The sequence below is a fragment of the Lissotriton vulgaris genome, chromosome 11, assembly GCF_964263255.1.
Source record: "Lissotriton vulgaris chromosome 11, aLisVul1.2, whole genome shotgun sequence".
NCBI classification, from domain to species: Eukaryota; Metazoa; Chordata; class Amphibia; order Caudata; family Salamandridae; genus Lissotriton; species Lissotriton vulgaris.
Genome location: NC_141699.1, coordinates 652,387,434 through 652,400,293, shown reverse-complemented (window position 1 = coordinate 652,400,293; position 12,860 = coordinate 652,387,434). Strand labels below are relative to the sequence as shown.

Genomic DNA, 12,860 nt, shown 5'->3' with positions numbered 1-12,860 from the left:
CACAACTCAGACGAGACTGTATTAACTGATTACTTTGATACTGTGCAGTTTGTCTTGCTGGACCAGGCACACTGGGCTTATCTCAATGATCCTATCACTACTGAAGAGATTGTGCAGGTCATACAAGGCCTACTTGGAGATAAGGCACCAGATATAGACAGGCTCCCCCCCACCATCTTTTAGGAATATGCCCCCTTGTTGGCCCCACACCGCCTTGCAATGTATCAGGATTATTTAAAGTCAGGAGCCCTGGGCTATCCTTAAGGGAAGCTACGATTATAACACTCCTCAAACCGGGGAAGTCCGCCAATCTCTGCGATTACTACCGACCCCTCTTGTTAATCAATGTTGATAACAAAGTATATGCCAAACTACTGGCAAACAGACTACAACCACTATTACCCATGATTGCATGCCCCAAGCAGTCTGGGTTCATTCTGGGCCATTCAACAGCTCACAATCTACGTACACTATTTGCGGTTATACATCATCTTGTCCCCAATGTTTCTGCGGTAGTTGCATTACTTGATGTCACTAAAGCGTTTGATTTGTTGGATTGGGCGTACCCTTTTCCACTCCTGGCTAGACTTGGGTTTAGCCCTACCTTTGTTAAACAATTTTGCCTACTCTACACATCTCCGACACCTCCCAACATCACTGGGCACTCGCCAAGGATGCCCGATCCTATTTGCCATCGCGACAGAGCCACTAGTGGCAAGACTTTGTCAATACCATGCCAACAGGGGTTTTGGATTCTCTACAAGAGGGTTGGTAATTTCTATGTACGCAGACATCACACTTTGGGGTCAATTCTGATTCGGTAAACTAATCCGTACTACCGAATGAAATTCGTAGCCCTTTCCGTACGACTCGTCCAATTACCGTCCGAATCCCATAGTACGATTCGTAGGAAAAATATACGACCGAATCGTTGTGAACCGTACGAATAGCAAGGGAAAATCCGTACAACACGGACCCTCAAGGTGAACCGTACGAATCGTAAACATGTTGGGTCGTACAGCAAGTACGATGCAGACCGGGTAAACACTGTGTAAACTCTCCGATGGGCATGGGAGGGATTGCGCAAAAGAGCCCCCTCTATTCCACTTGCCAACAATCCCCAGATCCTTCCACTTTTAGATAAAGAAGCCATTACACACACTCACAAACACAATGCAATACGGTTTTCTTACTTGTACCCAATTGGACAATTCCTTTCGTCTCTACAAGGTACAGAGGCTCCATCTATTACATTTCTTGATACCCTCCTCTATTATCAGCTGCGTGCATCGTGCGTTGCACATCACACCAAATTCCCAGCCCCACCTCCAATACTTCCGGCACTGGAACATGTTCTAACGAACCCCTCTCCACACAAGCTAATAACACGCCTCTATAATTCCACGCAGAGCTCATCTCCGATTATAATTTCTACAGCTCTAGAATAATGGAGGGCAGGCTTGATCAAGCCCTTACAGATGCACAGCGTCTTTTCTGCTACGGACAGCTAGAGCTTCTGTCACCCAACTATTGCTTACGTTTAATCCATTTCAAATTTTTTACATCGATTATATTGCACACCCTTACAACTGTTTCAGATAGGTTTAGTCCCTCACTCATGTTGTCTGCGCTGCAGGACCACACATGCTTCCTTCCTGGACCTTGCCTGGCAATGCCCAAAGATTGCAGCTTACTGGGAGGAGGTATGTGCACATATCCAAATGATTACAGGTCAAGGGATATCTTGCTCTCCATTGGTAGGTCTCTTGAGTTATGTTAAGTATATTCCACCTACTTATCGTCACCTCACTGCCATGTTGCTGCTACTTCCTAAACGCAGAGTGGCCATACATTGGGGCAGACGTCACAATCTACCAGGAACAACTCTCCACTTTTTGGAAACTTAGATCCCGACCCATTAATATATTTGAGAACCTGTCACATTATGGCTTCGTCAACTGGCTTCTGACCCTTCCTCCCCAGTGTCAACGCCGTAGCCGACATGCACATTGGAAATATGGCCATTAATCTCTCAGATCAATATGTGCCCTTCCCTCTCTGTAGGTCTATTTAACCTGTCCATTAGTAGCCCTGCATTGCAATATATAGGTTAATCATTGATTTCCCCCAATACTGTGTCGGTGGCGCTCTACAGATTTGTTTATATTTCTACCAGACTACGCTCGTCGTTTACATTGAATTATCTATGTGGCATTGAATTTTTCGTTCTTGTATATTTTGCTCTATTCGTTGTCGATATGTTGACCTTATTGTTTGTATAATTTAAATGCCAAAAAAAAACAAATTTTAAAAAACTGTCTTGGACTCTCCACTCTAGGAGAAAGCATGGATCTGTACCATATTCAGAAAGGCTCCAATGATTAAATGCAGCTGGGAAGGAGTCAGGTCTGACTTTGGTATGCTGATAGTGAACTCCAACAGTGTTAGGAGCTTTGCTGTTGTCTGAAGGTGATCTAGGACTGCTTGGGGGTGACTAAGCTTTGAACATCCAATCAGCCAGTCATTGAAGTGCACTGCAAGCTGAAAATGCTCCTGGCCCACTGTGAACTTCAGATAGCACCTGTGGGACATCAGGATGGAAGTGTGGAAATAAGCATCCTTCAAGTCCAACTTTACCATGCAGTCTCAGAATCTAGCACATACAGGCTAGTGTAAACATCTGAATTTGTCCTTTCAAAGGAACGTTTTGAGAGTGCCAAGATCTAAAATTGATCAAACGCATCCATCCTTCTTTGACAAAGAGAAATAGCAGGAGTAACACCTGGTTCATAGTTCTGAGGCCGGAACCCTCTCTATGACCCCTTTAGGCAAATGGCCATCCACTTCTTGCTGCAAAAAAAGAACATGTGATCACCAGTCAGCAACCCTGCTTGAGGTGGAACGTGCATCAAAAAGCAAGGTGTAGGATGGAATTCTTGAATCAATCCCAGCCACTGGCAATTGCTTGGCACCGCATCCCAATCCATTGTTTTTTACCCACCATGCCACTCAGTTTGGACCCAACTATAGGCAAATAAGCCTTAACCCTGCTCCAATGGGAACAGTCCAGCCCACACCGCTAGGCCAGGTCCTTCCTGAACTGGAACACAATAAACCCAGAACCAGGTTAATCCTTATTAGGTTCATCAGCCAGTTATAACTAGGCTCCAGTGGCACAGAGAGCACGGGATGCACTTCTGGGTAAACCTGTCACACTTAGGGCATCAAAACACAAGGATATGGATGGAATGATTGAATTAGTCTCAGCCACTTGCCATCACTGGGCACCTCATCTCAATTCATCATTTTTTGCCCACCATGCCACTTCAGTTTGGACCCCGCCATATGAAAATCAGTCCTGACCCTGCTCCAATGGGAACAGTCTAGCCCAAACTGCCTGGCCAGATCCTTGCTGAACTGGAACACCCGCAACCCAGGGACGGTTTTGCCCTTATCATGGCTCATATGCCAGGTATAGCGTGGCACAGTGAGCACGGAACCCACTTATGGACATGGCTGTCACATTTAGGGCATCAAAAAACAAGGTAATGGATGAAACACTTAATTTAATCTTACCCACCGGCAATTGCTTGGCTGCATCCGAATCCATTGTTTTTCACCGATCAAGCGACTTTAGCTGTAACCTAGCTATATGCAAATCAGTCTTGGCCCTGCTCTAATGGGACTAGTCCAACCCGAATTGCCAGGCCTGGTCTTCCCTGAACCGGAACGCAAGCAACCCAGGACCGGGTTTGCCCTTATTAGGGCTCCTTAGACAGGAGTAGTTTGGTTCAAGTGACACCGTAAGTATGGGACCCATGCTTGTGAATACCCTCCACACTTAGGACATCAAAAAACAAGGCAACGGATGAAACGCTTAATTGAATCTTAGCCACTGGCAAATGCTAGGCTGCATCCCAATCCATAGTTTTTCGCTTAACAGGTGACCTCAGTTTTGACCCAGCTATATGCAAATCAGTCTTGGCCTTGCTCTAATGGGACTAGTCCAACCCGAAGTGCGAGGCCTGGTCCTTCCTGACCCGGAACACAATCAACCCAGGACCGGTTTTGCCCTTATTTGGGCTCCTTAGCCAGGTGTAGTTTGGTTCCAGTGACATAGCGAGCATAAGACCCGTCACACTTAGGACATCTTGTTTTTTCAACCACCATGTCACCTCTGTTTGGACCCACCGTATGCAAACCAGTCTTGACCCTGCTCCAATAGGAATAGTCCAGCCCAAACTGCTAAGCCAGGTCCTCCCTGAACTGGAACGCAAGCACCGAGGATCGATTTTGCCCTTAGCAGGGCTCATCAGACAGGTATAGCTTGGTTCCAGTGGCACAGTGAGCACATCTGGGCATACCTGCAACCCTTAAGGGATCAGAAAACTAGGTGACTGATGAAATGTTTGAGTTAATCTCAGCCACTGGCAATTGCTTGGACCGCATCAGAATCCATCATTCTTCGCAAATGATGCCACTTACTTTGAACCCAGCCATATGCAAATGTATCTTGACCCTTGACAGTATAGCCCGAACTGCCAGGCAAGGTCCTCCCTAAACCGGAACACAAGCAACCCAGGAATGGTTTAGCCCTTATTAACGTCCACCAGCCAGTCCTAGCTTGGCTACAGTGGAAAAATGAGCACCGGACCCACAGCTGGGCATACTTGGACACTCAGGGCATCAAAATACAAGATGATGAATGGAATGCTTGAATTAATCTCAGCCACTGACAATCATTTGAGGCCGCATCCCAACACATTGTTTTTCAGTCATAATGACACCTCAGTTTGGACCCCAGCATATGCAAATCAGTGTTGACCCGGCTGCAATAGGAACCGTCCGGCCTGAACTTCCAGGTTAGGTCCTCACTGAACCGCAACCCAGGGTCAGTGGAAGTTGCACCAGGATAACAATAAATGGGAGGGTGGATCCCTGATGGATAATTTGGAGGACTCACTTGCCACCCTAGAGGAAATGTTGGATCCAGCCTCAGACAGGGTGGCTGTGCCAGAAAGGACCCACTAAATGATTTAGCTGGAGCATTTGCTGGAAGTGCAGGAGACTGAGATACGTTGTCCCTGATGCCCTAGGCACTCTCTGTGAGCCTCAGAGGCGAAAGGGCTGAGAAGCTTGTTATACTGGTGGCAGGGTCTGGCAAGGGCAATACTACAAAGCCCTGACATATCCTCGTAAAGGACAAAAATGTTGGTGGAATTGTCTGGCAGGGGCAGACAACCCAAGGAATGCGCTGTGGCCCAACTCCCTTTAAATAATTTCAGAGGCAAGTCCACTTTCTCAACAGTTTATATTATACAGCGCCTCGAGACCCTCAAGGGTGAAGCAGCCTTGCTCTTCAAATCCTGATTGATTGATTGAAAGAGACTCACTAGAACCAAGCTGCACCCGGATGATGAGCCCATAACGAGTGCGAAACAGGGCCTGGGTTCGGAAATACCTGGCTTGACAGTTCGGGCTGGGGTGCAGGGTCAAGACTGATTTGCATATGGTTGGGTCTAAACTGAGGTGGCATGGTGATCAAAAGAACAATGGGTTGGAGTACTACCCCGTGCTATTGCCAGTGGTTAGACTTATTGCAAGAAGACCTTTTGTGTGTTTCATGTACCACCCTAAGTGGCATAGGTATGCCCAGATGTGGGTTACGTGCTCACGGTGTCATTGGAACCAAGATGTACCCGGCCAATGAGCACATAACTAGGGTGCAAACGGTTCTAGGTGCTTGTGTTCCAGTTCAGGGAGGACCCTGCTTGCCAGTTCAGAATGGACTGTTACCATGAATAGCAGGGTCATGACCGATTTGCATATGGCTGGTCCAAACTGAGGTGGCATGGTGGGCAAAAGAATGATCGGTTGTAGTGCTACACCAAGCTGTTGTCAATGGTAAGACGTTTTGCAAGCAGCCTCCCATCACCTTTTGTGTGTTTCATAATAAAAATCAAGCCCATATATAGGGTATGCATGAATCCTGACTTGCCTCTTAGTTCACTAATAAAATTGTCATCAGGGCAGGAATGTTTCTCAGTTCATATTTAAAAACTCTCACTTTTAATAAATATATTACTAAAGCATGATGTGGCAGCACTCTGTCATTTACAAACATTTTCCATTGTAATGGCCACAAACTTTCCCACTCACACAATAATGTGTGGAAATCGGGTTTCAGCAAATATTTATCATTTGCACATCACCAAGCAAAGTATTTGAATTTGTTTTGACCCTAATAAAATCTTTGTTTCGATCTCACTTCAGAATTACAAAAAAAGGTTTCCTAACTACTGAACAATATTTTGAAATATTTGCACAGTTCATTTACAAGGTATGTAAATCCTGTGTGCCCAGCTGGATTATCAGACAGTTCACTTTATAAAACACTCTAACTTTTCAGTCAGGGAAAAAAAAGTTGGTGCCAATCTCTAGGATAAAACAAATAGCAATTTGTTAGAAGACATATTCTGACATTTGACCTCTTTATTTTAGCACACAGCAAATGTGACAATATAGTAACAGATTTAAAGGCATCTTTATTGCTCATTCACTTTCTGAATGAACACAACACCTTTCTTTGTCAGCTCCAGCTTACTCACCAGACTTGGCCAGTTGGCCTTACAATAGTTTGTCCTGATTAAATCTGATTTGCCATACGAGGGGGTGAATAGTTTTCTCAAGGCGTGTGAGTGATGTGGCAGTATGATAAAGAGTTGCATTCTACAGGTGACATGATGTTGGTGTGTGGGTCTGGAGTGATGGTGGAAATATATACATGTGCCTAGGGTTAAATGGGGGAAAACTGAACAATCAGATGGTTGGTTATTCATAACGTATTCTAAGCATTCTTGACATAATGATGCACATTGTACGTGGTGCTTGAATGGCATGAAGGAAAATTGAGATCCACTGTAGACACTCATCATATTAGTATCAACAGTGGTGTGATTATTACACTAGTATAATACATGAGAGTCTGAAATCCCTGTATCAAAGCTGGTTTCTAATGGTCAAATGTGATAACATATTACAGTTGAGTTCTAATGTCACAATGTAGCTTCATGAGCCAGCAGTCAAGGGGAAAGGCTGGTCACAGACCATAATTAAAGCTGTAGTTTCCAAAACTAAAACAAAACGTGGCTTTTCCTTTTTCTGCTCTGGTTTTCTAGATGAACAGTGATGCTGAGAAAGGAGATATTTATGGCACAATGTTTATTTTGACATGATGCAGGTAATTATAGGAAAGATAGAAATGTTCTGCATGTTTCTACACATTAAGAGCTATAACTATTTTTTTTAAATATGACTTATATTAAACTGATTCTAATATAATTTTGCAACAAACGAAATGCGTTTTAGTGTGTTTAAATTTGCACCAGAAATTCTAATCTTATTCCTAACGTTTAAAAACATCCTATTTCTTTCATATGAAAGAGCAACACACCAATTATTTGAGCATTTTGTGGAATTGGTGTTGGTGTGGCTATGTGATAGAAGGAATAAAGTACCCCTCGGAGTTCCATGACCTTATAAAGGAATTCAACCTTTGGCCTCTTTCCTCTATGTTCATGGAACTCCTCGTGACTTGCAATAGCCTAATAATGTATGGTGGGGGTACTTTATCCCAAAAAATAATGGTGGTAAATATGTTATGCGCAGCTCCCTAGCACCTCATGTGCAAAGTTAATCTAGAGGTTACCTGCTCCAATGATTGAAATGTTTTTCATAACATTTAGCTAGATTCTAATTTCCCTAATTTGGGGCCAGATGTATCAAGGCTTTCCGACTCGCAAAGGCCGAAATTCGCAGAATTTTGGCCTTTGCGACTCCCAAACGGCCTTTTTGCATTTTTTCTTATGTATGAAAAAATCGCAATTTAAGGAATCGCAATAATTTGTGATTCCTTATTTTGCCATAGCATTCAAGGAATCTCAAATTTTGCGATTCCTTAAATGATATGTATGAAACATTTTTAAATTGCGAATTTGTGTTAAGAAATCGCAATTTACCACCAACTTGTAGTTGGTGGTAATTTGCGATTCTTTTAAAAATGCCCTATTTGGCATTTGTGAGGGTGGCATGTGATACACATACATGCCCATAGGGATTTTGGATTTGACCCTTTCTGCAGGGTCCTCCAATTTTTTGCTGAATTCGTATTTGTTGGCCTTAGGACTCTGTGTACTTTACTACTGCTAACTAGTGCTAAAAAGCTGGTGCTCTCTCCTCTAAACATGGAAAATTGGGTTATCCACAACTGACATATTTAATTTATATATAAGTCCCCAGAAATGTGGCACTACGTGTGCCCAGGGCCTGTAAACTAAACGCTACAAGTGGCCCTGCAGCTCTGATTGTGCCACCCATTCAAGTAGCATTATAAACATGTCTCAGGCCTGTGCAGTCTGTGTGTGTAGTTTTAATCTGCAATTTTGACCTGGCAAAATAACCCATTTGACAGGTCTGAACCTTCCTTTTTACTACATGTAAGTTACCCCTAGGGTAGGCCTTGGAAACCCCAGAGGGCATGGTGCCATGTATTTAAAAAGTAGGACATGTACTTTTAAGTTTTACATGTTCTGGTAGTGAAAATTTCATACATTCATTTTTCACTACTGCACGGCCTACCTCTCCCATAGGATAACATTGGTGTTACCTTTTTACAATTAACGAGTTGTAAATTTACAAGTGAGAACAGGTAGCCAGTTCATGTTTAGAGTCTTTGGAATTGAAATTTAAAATACTAACTTATGGTGAATTCAGATTTTAAATTCTGATTTTGAATATGCCACTTTTAGAAAGCTTAACAACAAGGGGTGGTGATGGACAGAGTTTCTGAATTAAGCAGAATACTCTCACCCAGTCAAGAGATCAGGGCTAGATCCAAAACCGTTTTTTAGCTCACTGCACCATCCCAGCTCAGAACCTGGCTATATGCAAATTAGTCTGTTCCTGTCCCAGTGCATGATGGGAACAGGGCAAACCAAACTACCAAGCCAATTCTTACACTGGGAAGGAAACAAGCTTCCGGGGACCGGTTTCTGGCATTTCAGCCGTCGTGGGCCCGGCTTGCTTGAATCCTGATGGTGCAATGAGCAAGGGACTTACATCTGAGTATACCCTTCCACGCTTATGGTGGACAAAATATTTAACAACAAGGGGTGGTGATGGACAGAGTTTCTGAATTAAGCAGAATACTCTCACCCAGTCAAGAGATCAGGGCTAGATCCAACACCGTTTTTTAGCTCACTGCACCATCCCAGATCAGAACCTGGCTATATGCAAATTAGTCTGTTCCTGTCCCAGTGCATGATGGGAACAGGGCAAACCAAACTACCAAGCCAATTCTTACACTGGGAAGGAAACAAGCTTCCGGGGACCGGTTTCTGGCATTTCAGCTGTCGTCAGCCCGGCTTGCTTGAATCCTGATGGTGCAATGAGCAAGGGACTCACATCTGAGTATACCCTTCCACGCTTATGTACAATAACCTCTGAGCACACACCCACAGTTCACTCGTATAATTCAAATGTATATTTGGCAAGTAACTCCAATCCTCCGGAGTCGAATTAATAAGTATAACTTCCAAAGTCAATGTCAAAAAGAGTCAACTTCCAATATGAAAAGTCCTTGTAGTTTATTTCACAGAATATTCAATGTTGATTACAGCAGCCAACACGTGTTTCGTCGTGCACTTAATAATACCTCGACTTCTTCAGGGCTGTAATCAAACAAAACATATCCCATAATCATTGTATGTATTACATATAAATTGCTATAGAGGTGGGACAGTACCAACCACCATCTAGTAAGATAAAAGCCTGCAGAGTGAAGGGTTTGAGGTAGGAAAGAAAATAGTCAAAAGCCACTTCAGTATGAATATGCACCCAAAATGTGATACAAGTAAGAACCCTCCAACCAAGAAAATTAATCTTGGTATGGGTAAAATATCACCTCTGAATTTAACAGTTTTCAATCACTTTAATATGGTCCTCACAGCGTGAAACACTAATCATTCTGAAAAACAGAGGCATATCGAAAATCATATATTCCTTCTACACTTACTCTAATATCCGTAGAGTAACCGAATAATCCACATTAGGTTTCAAACAGAAATTGTTTGCCAACAGAGAGTTTAAACTTCACCCCCTATGTTATAGTTCAAAATCTTTTACCTTCGTATTCTCATCTAATCCAATCCAGCACTTGTATACAGCATTCAATTCTCCACTCATCTATATTTTCCACTGGAATCAAAATAAATATATGACACTCAGAATATCCTGCTGGAAAACGCTTAGACAATAAGGTGTATCCTATAACACTCATCCAGTATATATCATCTAGTGTGTTCAACAGAGTAATAACTTTAGCTTCACCTATCCACTGCACTATAAACAGCAAAATAGTACATGTCATTCCCCAATTTAAGGTCCATGTAACACAGTCCAAACAATTTACCATTAGATAAGCATAGGCATCTCACTAAATCGTTTTCATATGTACATGTCCAAAATAACTCCTATGAGACTGCATAGACTTACCCACGGTTTTACTATAATATATTATGCACAGGGTCGTTATCTTCTCAAGATCCAATAAGCGGCTATCTGTGTCAAAATAATGACAATGTGTCATAGCCCATAAGCATGTAGGTAAAGCTTATAATATTTAAAGCTCTCCGTCACTCACCAAAATTTTAGTTCCTTCTAATTTCACGACCACCTAAAGAATACATAAATGGTATCTTAGTATTTTAGCCCGTTATATTAATCGAAATATCGGTAAGGCTCCTAGCCCACGTTTCCTTTTATTTACCTGTGTTCCGCGCAATCGTAACGTGTCCTGTCTCGTCCGACGTTACCAAGAACTGGCGTCTAGCATAAGCGCCATCTTGGAATGTCCTTATGTAGGAATATAATTGGGCGCCATCTTGTAACATGTTCGTACTGTTTAAGAAAGTATAGACCGGCGCCTACCCTCGAGTACGGGCGCCATTTATAAAACATGTTCCAATAATCAAAACGGGCATCAGTATATGTCTGATGCCTATGTATCCTTAGTATCGTCAGCTAGAAGCTTCGTCAAAATTATTATCATCTATCAAAGATAAATACCCCGGTTTCGATCGGGCTGACGCAAAAATATTCCTAGTTCTAAATCAGACCCTGCACACCACCGCAAATTTCGGGATAATGTACTAGTCTGTTTCCAACTACAAAGTATAAAAAGAGCTCCAATTACAACCATGATATGCATACATCTTATTCCATAGGTATGGGTGAGTAGTGTTCATGAAGGATAAATGTTAGTCAGTTAGCCAAAAGAAAGGCAACCGAAAGTGCAATTTTATCCTAACTACTAACTGTCATTCAACATAGAACAGAATACAGATATATGTGAAGCGAAATCATACAATATCCTATAGGGAACAAGTGTCCCTGTACAGTCTAGTACCAAATAGCAACCAGATGTCAGCAACAGGCATACAGTAAACATAATCAGTAATCACTCAATATGCAGAAAACATAATTTGGTCAGAAATCCACACAGTTATTACTCATTGCCCAAGAAGTACTGGTATTCATTATCAATATTAAGCCCCTGTTGCACCGATTTCAATTTCATAATCCACAGTACTTCCCTACGCCTGAGTTTCAGAGTTCTGTTACCTCCTCTAGGGTCCTGAGTCACATGTTCTATTCCATGGTAACAAAATTGGTGTTCTCCCTGATTATCAATATTCTGAACAAAATGAGCAGCAATTGGGTATCTGGTGTCCCCATTCTTCCATGCCCTGATATGTTCCATCATCCTGTCCCTGAGTCTTCTTATCGTGCTGCCCACGTAAATCTGTCCGCATGTGCAAGCTATAATATATACAACAAAGGAGGTTTCACAATTGATAAAGGTGTCTATTTCATACATAGCTGAGTTATTGTAGCTGAAACTCACAATCTTTTTACAAGCCCATCTACAGCAATTGCATCGCCCACATTTGTAAAATCCTCTTGTCATATTCCTAGGCCAGATTTCTCTATTCCTGATAGGATAACTTGGGCTAAGGTCATTCGCTAAGGTTCTCCCTTTCCTGAAAATTATAGACGGTCTCTGCCCAATGTGCAATGATAGGTCTTTGTCAGCAGACAACAAGTGCCAGTGACGATTTAAAATAGAGTATAATTTATTAGACTCTGTATTGTAATTAGTCACTAGGCGAACCTCACGTTCTTTCTTCTCTGTAGGAATCTTTTCTTTCAGTGTATGTGATCGTTCAAGATTATGTGCACGTCTCTTTGCCTTCTCAATAACTACCCGTTGGTAGCCTCTAGCCGCAAATCTGGTAGACATATCCTGTACTGTATCATTAAAATCATCATTCTCCGAGCAGTTTCTCCTAGCCCGAACCATCTCCCCATATGGGATGGATTTAACCTGAAAATTAGGGTGGCAACTCGTAGCATGTAATAATGAGTTACAACTAGTCTCCTTTCTGTACATCTTGGAACACAACTTATCTCCCTTAGTATAAAGCTCTACATCAAGAAAATAAATGTTATCCTTATCATATTGAGTTGTGAACCTTAGGTTAACATCATTGCTGTTTAGATATTCAAAAAAACACAAGAGGTCTTCAAGGCTGCCAGTCCAGATCATGAGACAGTCGTCTATGAAACGACCCCAATATTGGATATATTCAATCCACCTGACACCACGACGACCCCAGATCCACTCCGCCTCAAACCATCCCATGAACAGGTTGGCAAAAGACGGAGCAAATCTGGAGCCCATCGCGGTCCCAAGACGCTGTCTGTACCAATTGCGATTGAACACAAATACATTATTATTGAGT

The 12,860-nt window shown here is 42.5% G+C and overlaps 1 protein-coding gene across 1 annotated transcript in view; it reads right to left on the bottom strand.

The window, feature by feature from the left end:
• LOC147683289 (uncharacterized) overlaps window positions 1–12,418 on the bottom strand; it is a 1,765,034-nt gene extending 1,752,616 nt beyond the window's left edge. Inside the window, exon 1 of the mRNA XM_086942513.1 lies at window positions 12,235–12,418. Coding sequence (XP_086798639.1) covers window positions 12,235–12,418 — 184 coding nt within the window. The remainder of the gene's footprint in view (window positions 1–12,234) is intronic.
• Window positions 12,419–12,860: the final 442 nt, after the last annotated feature.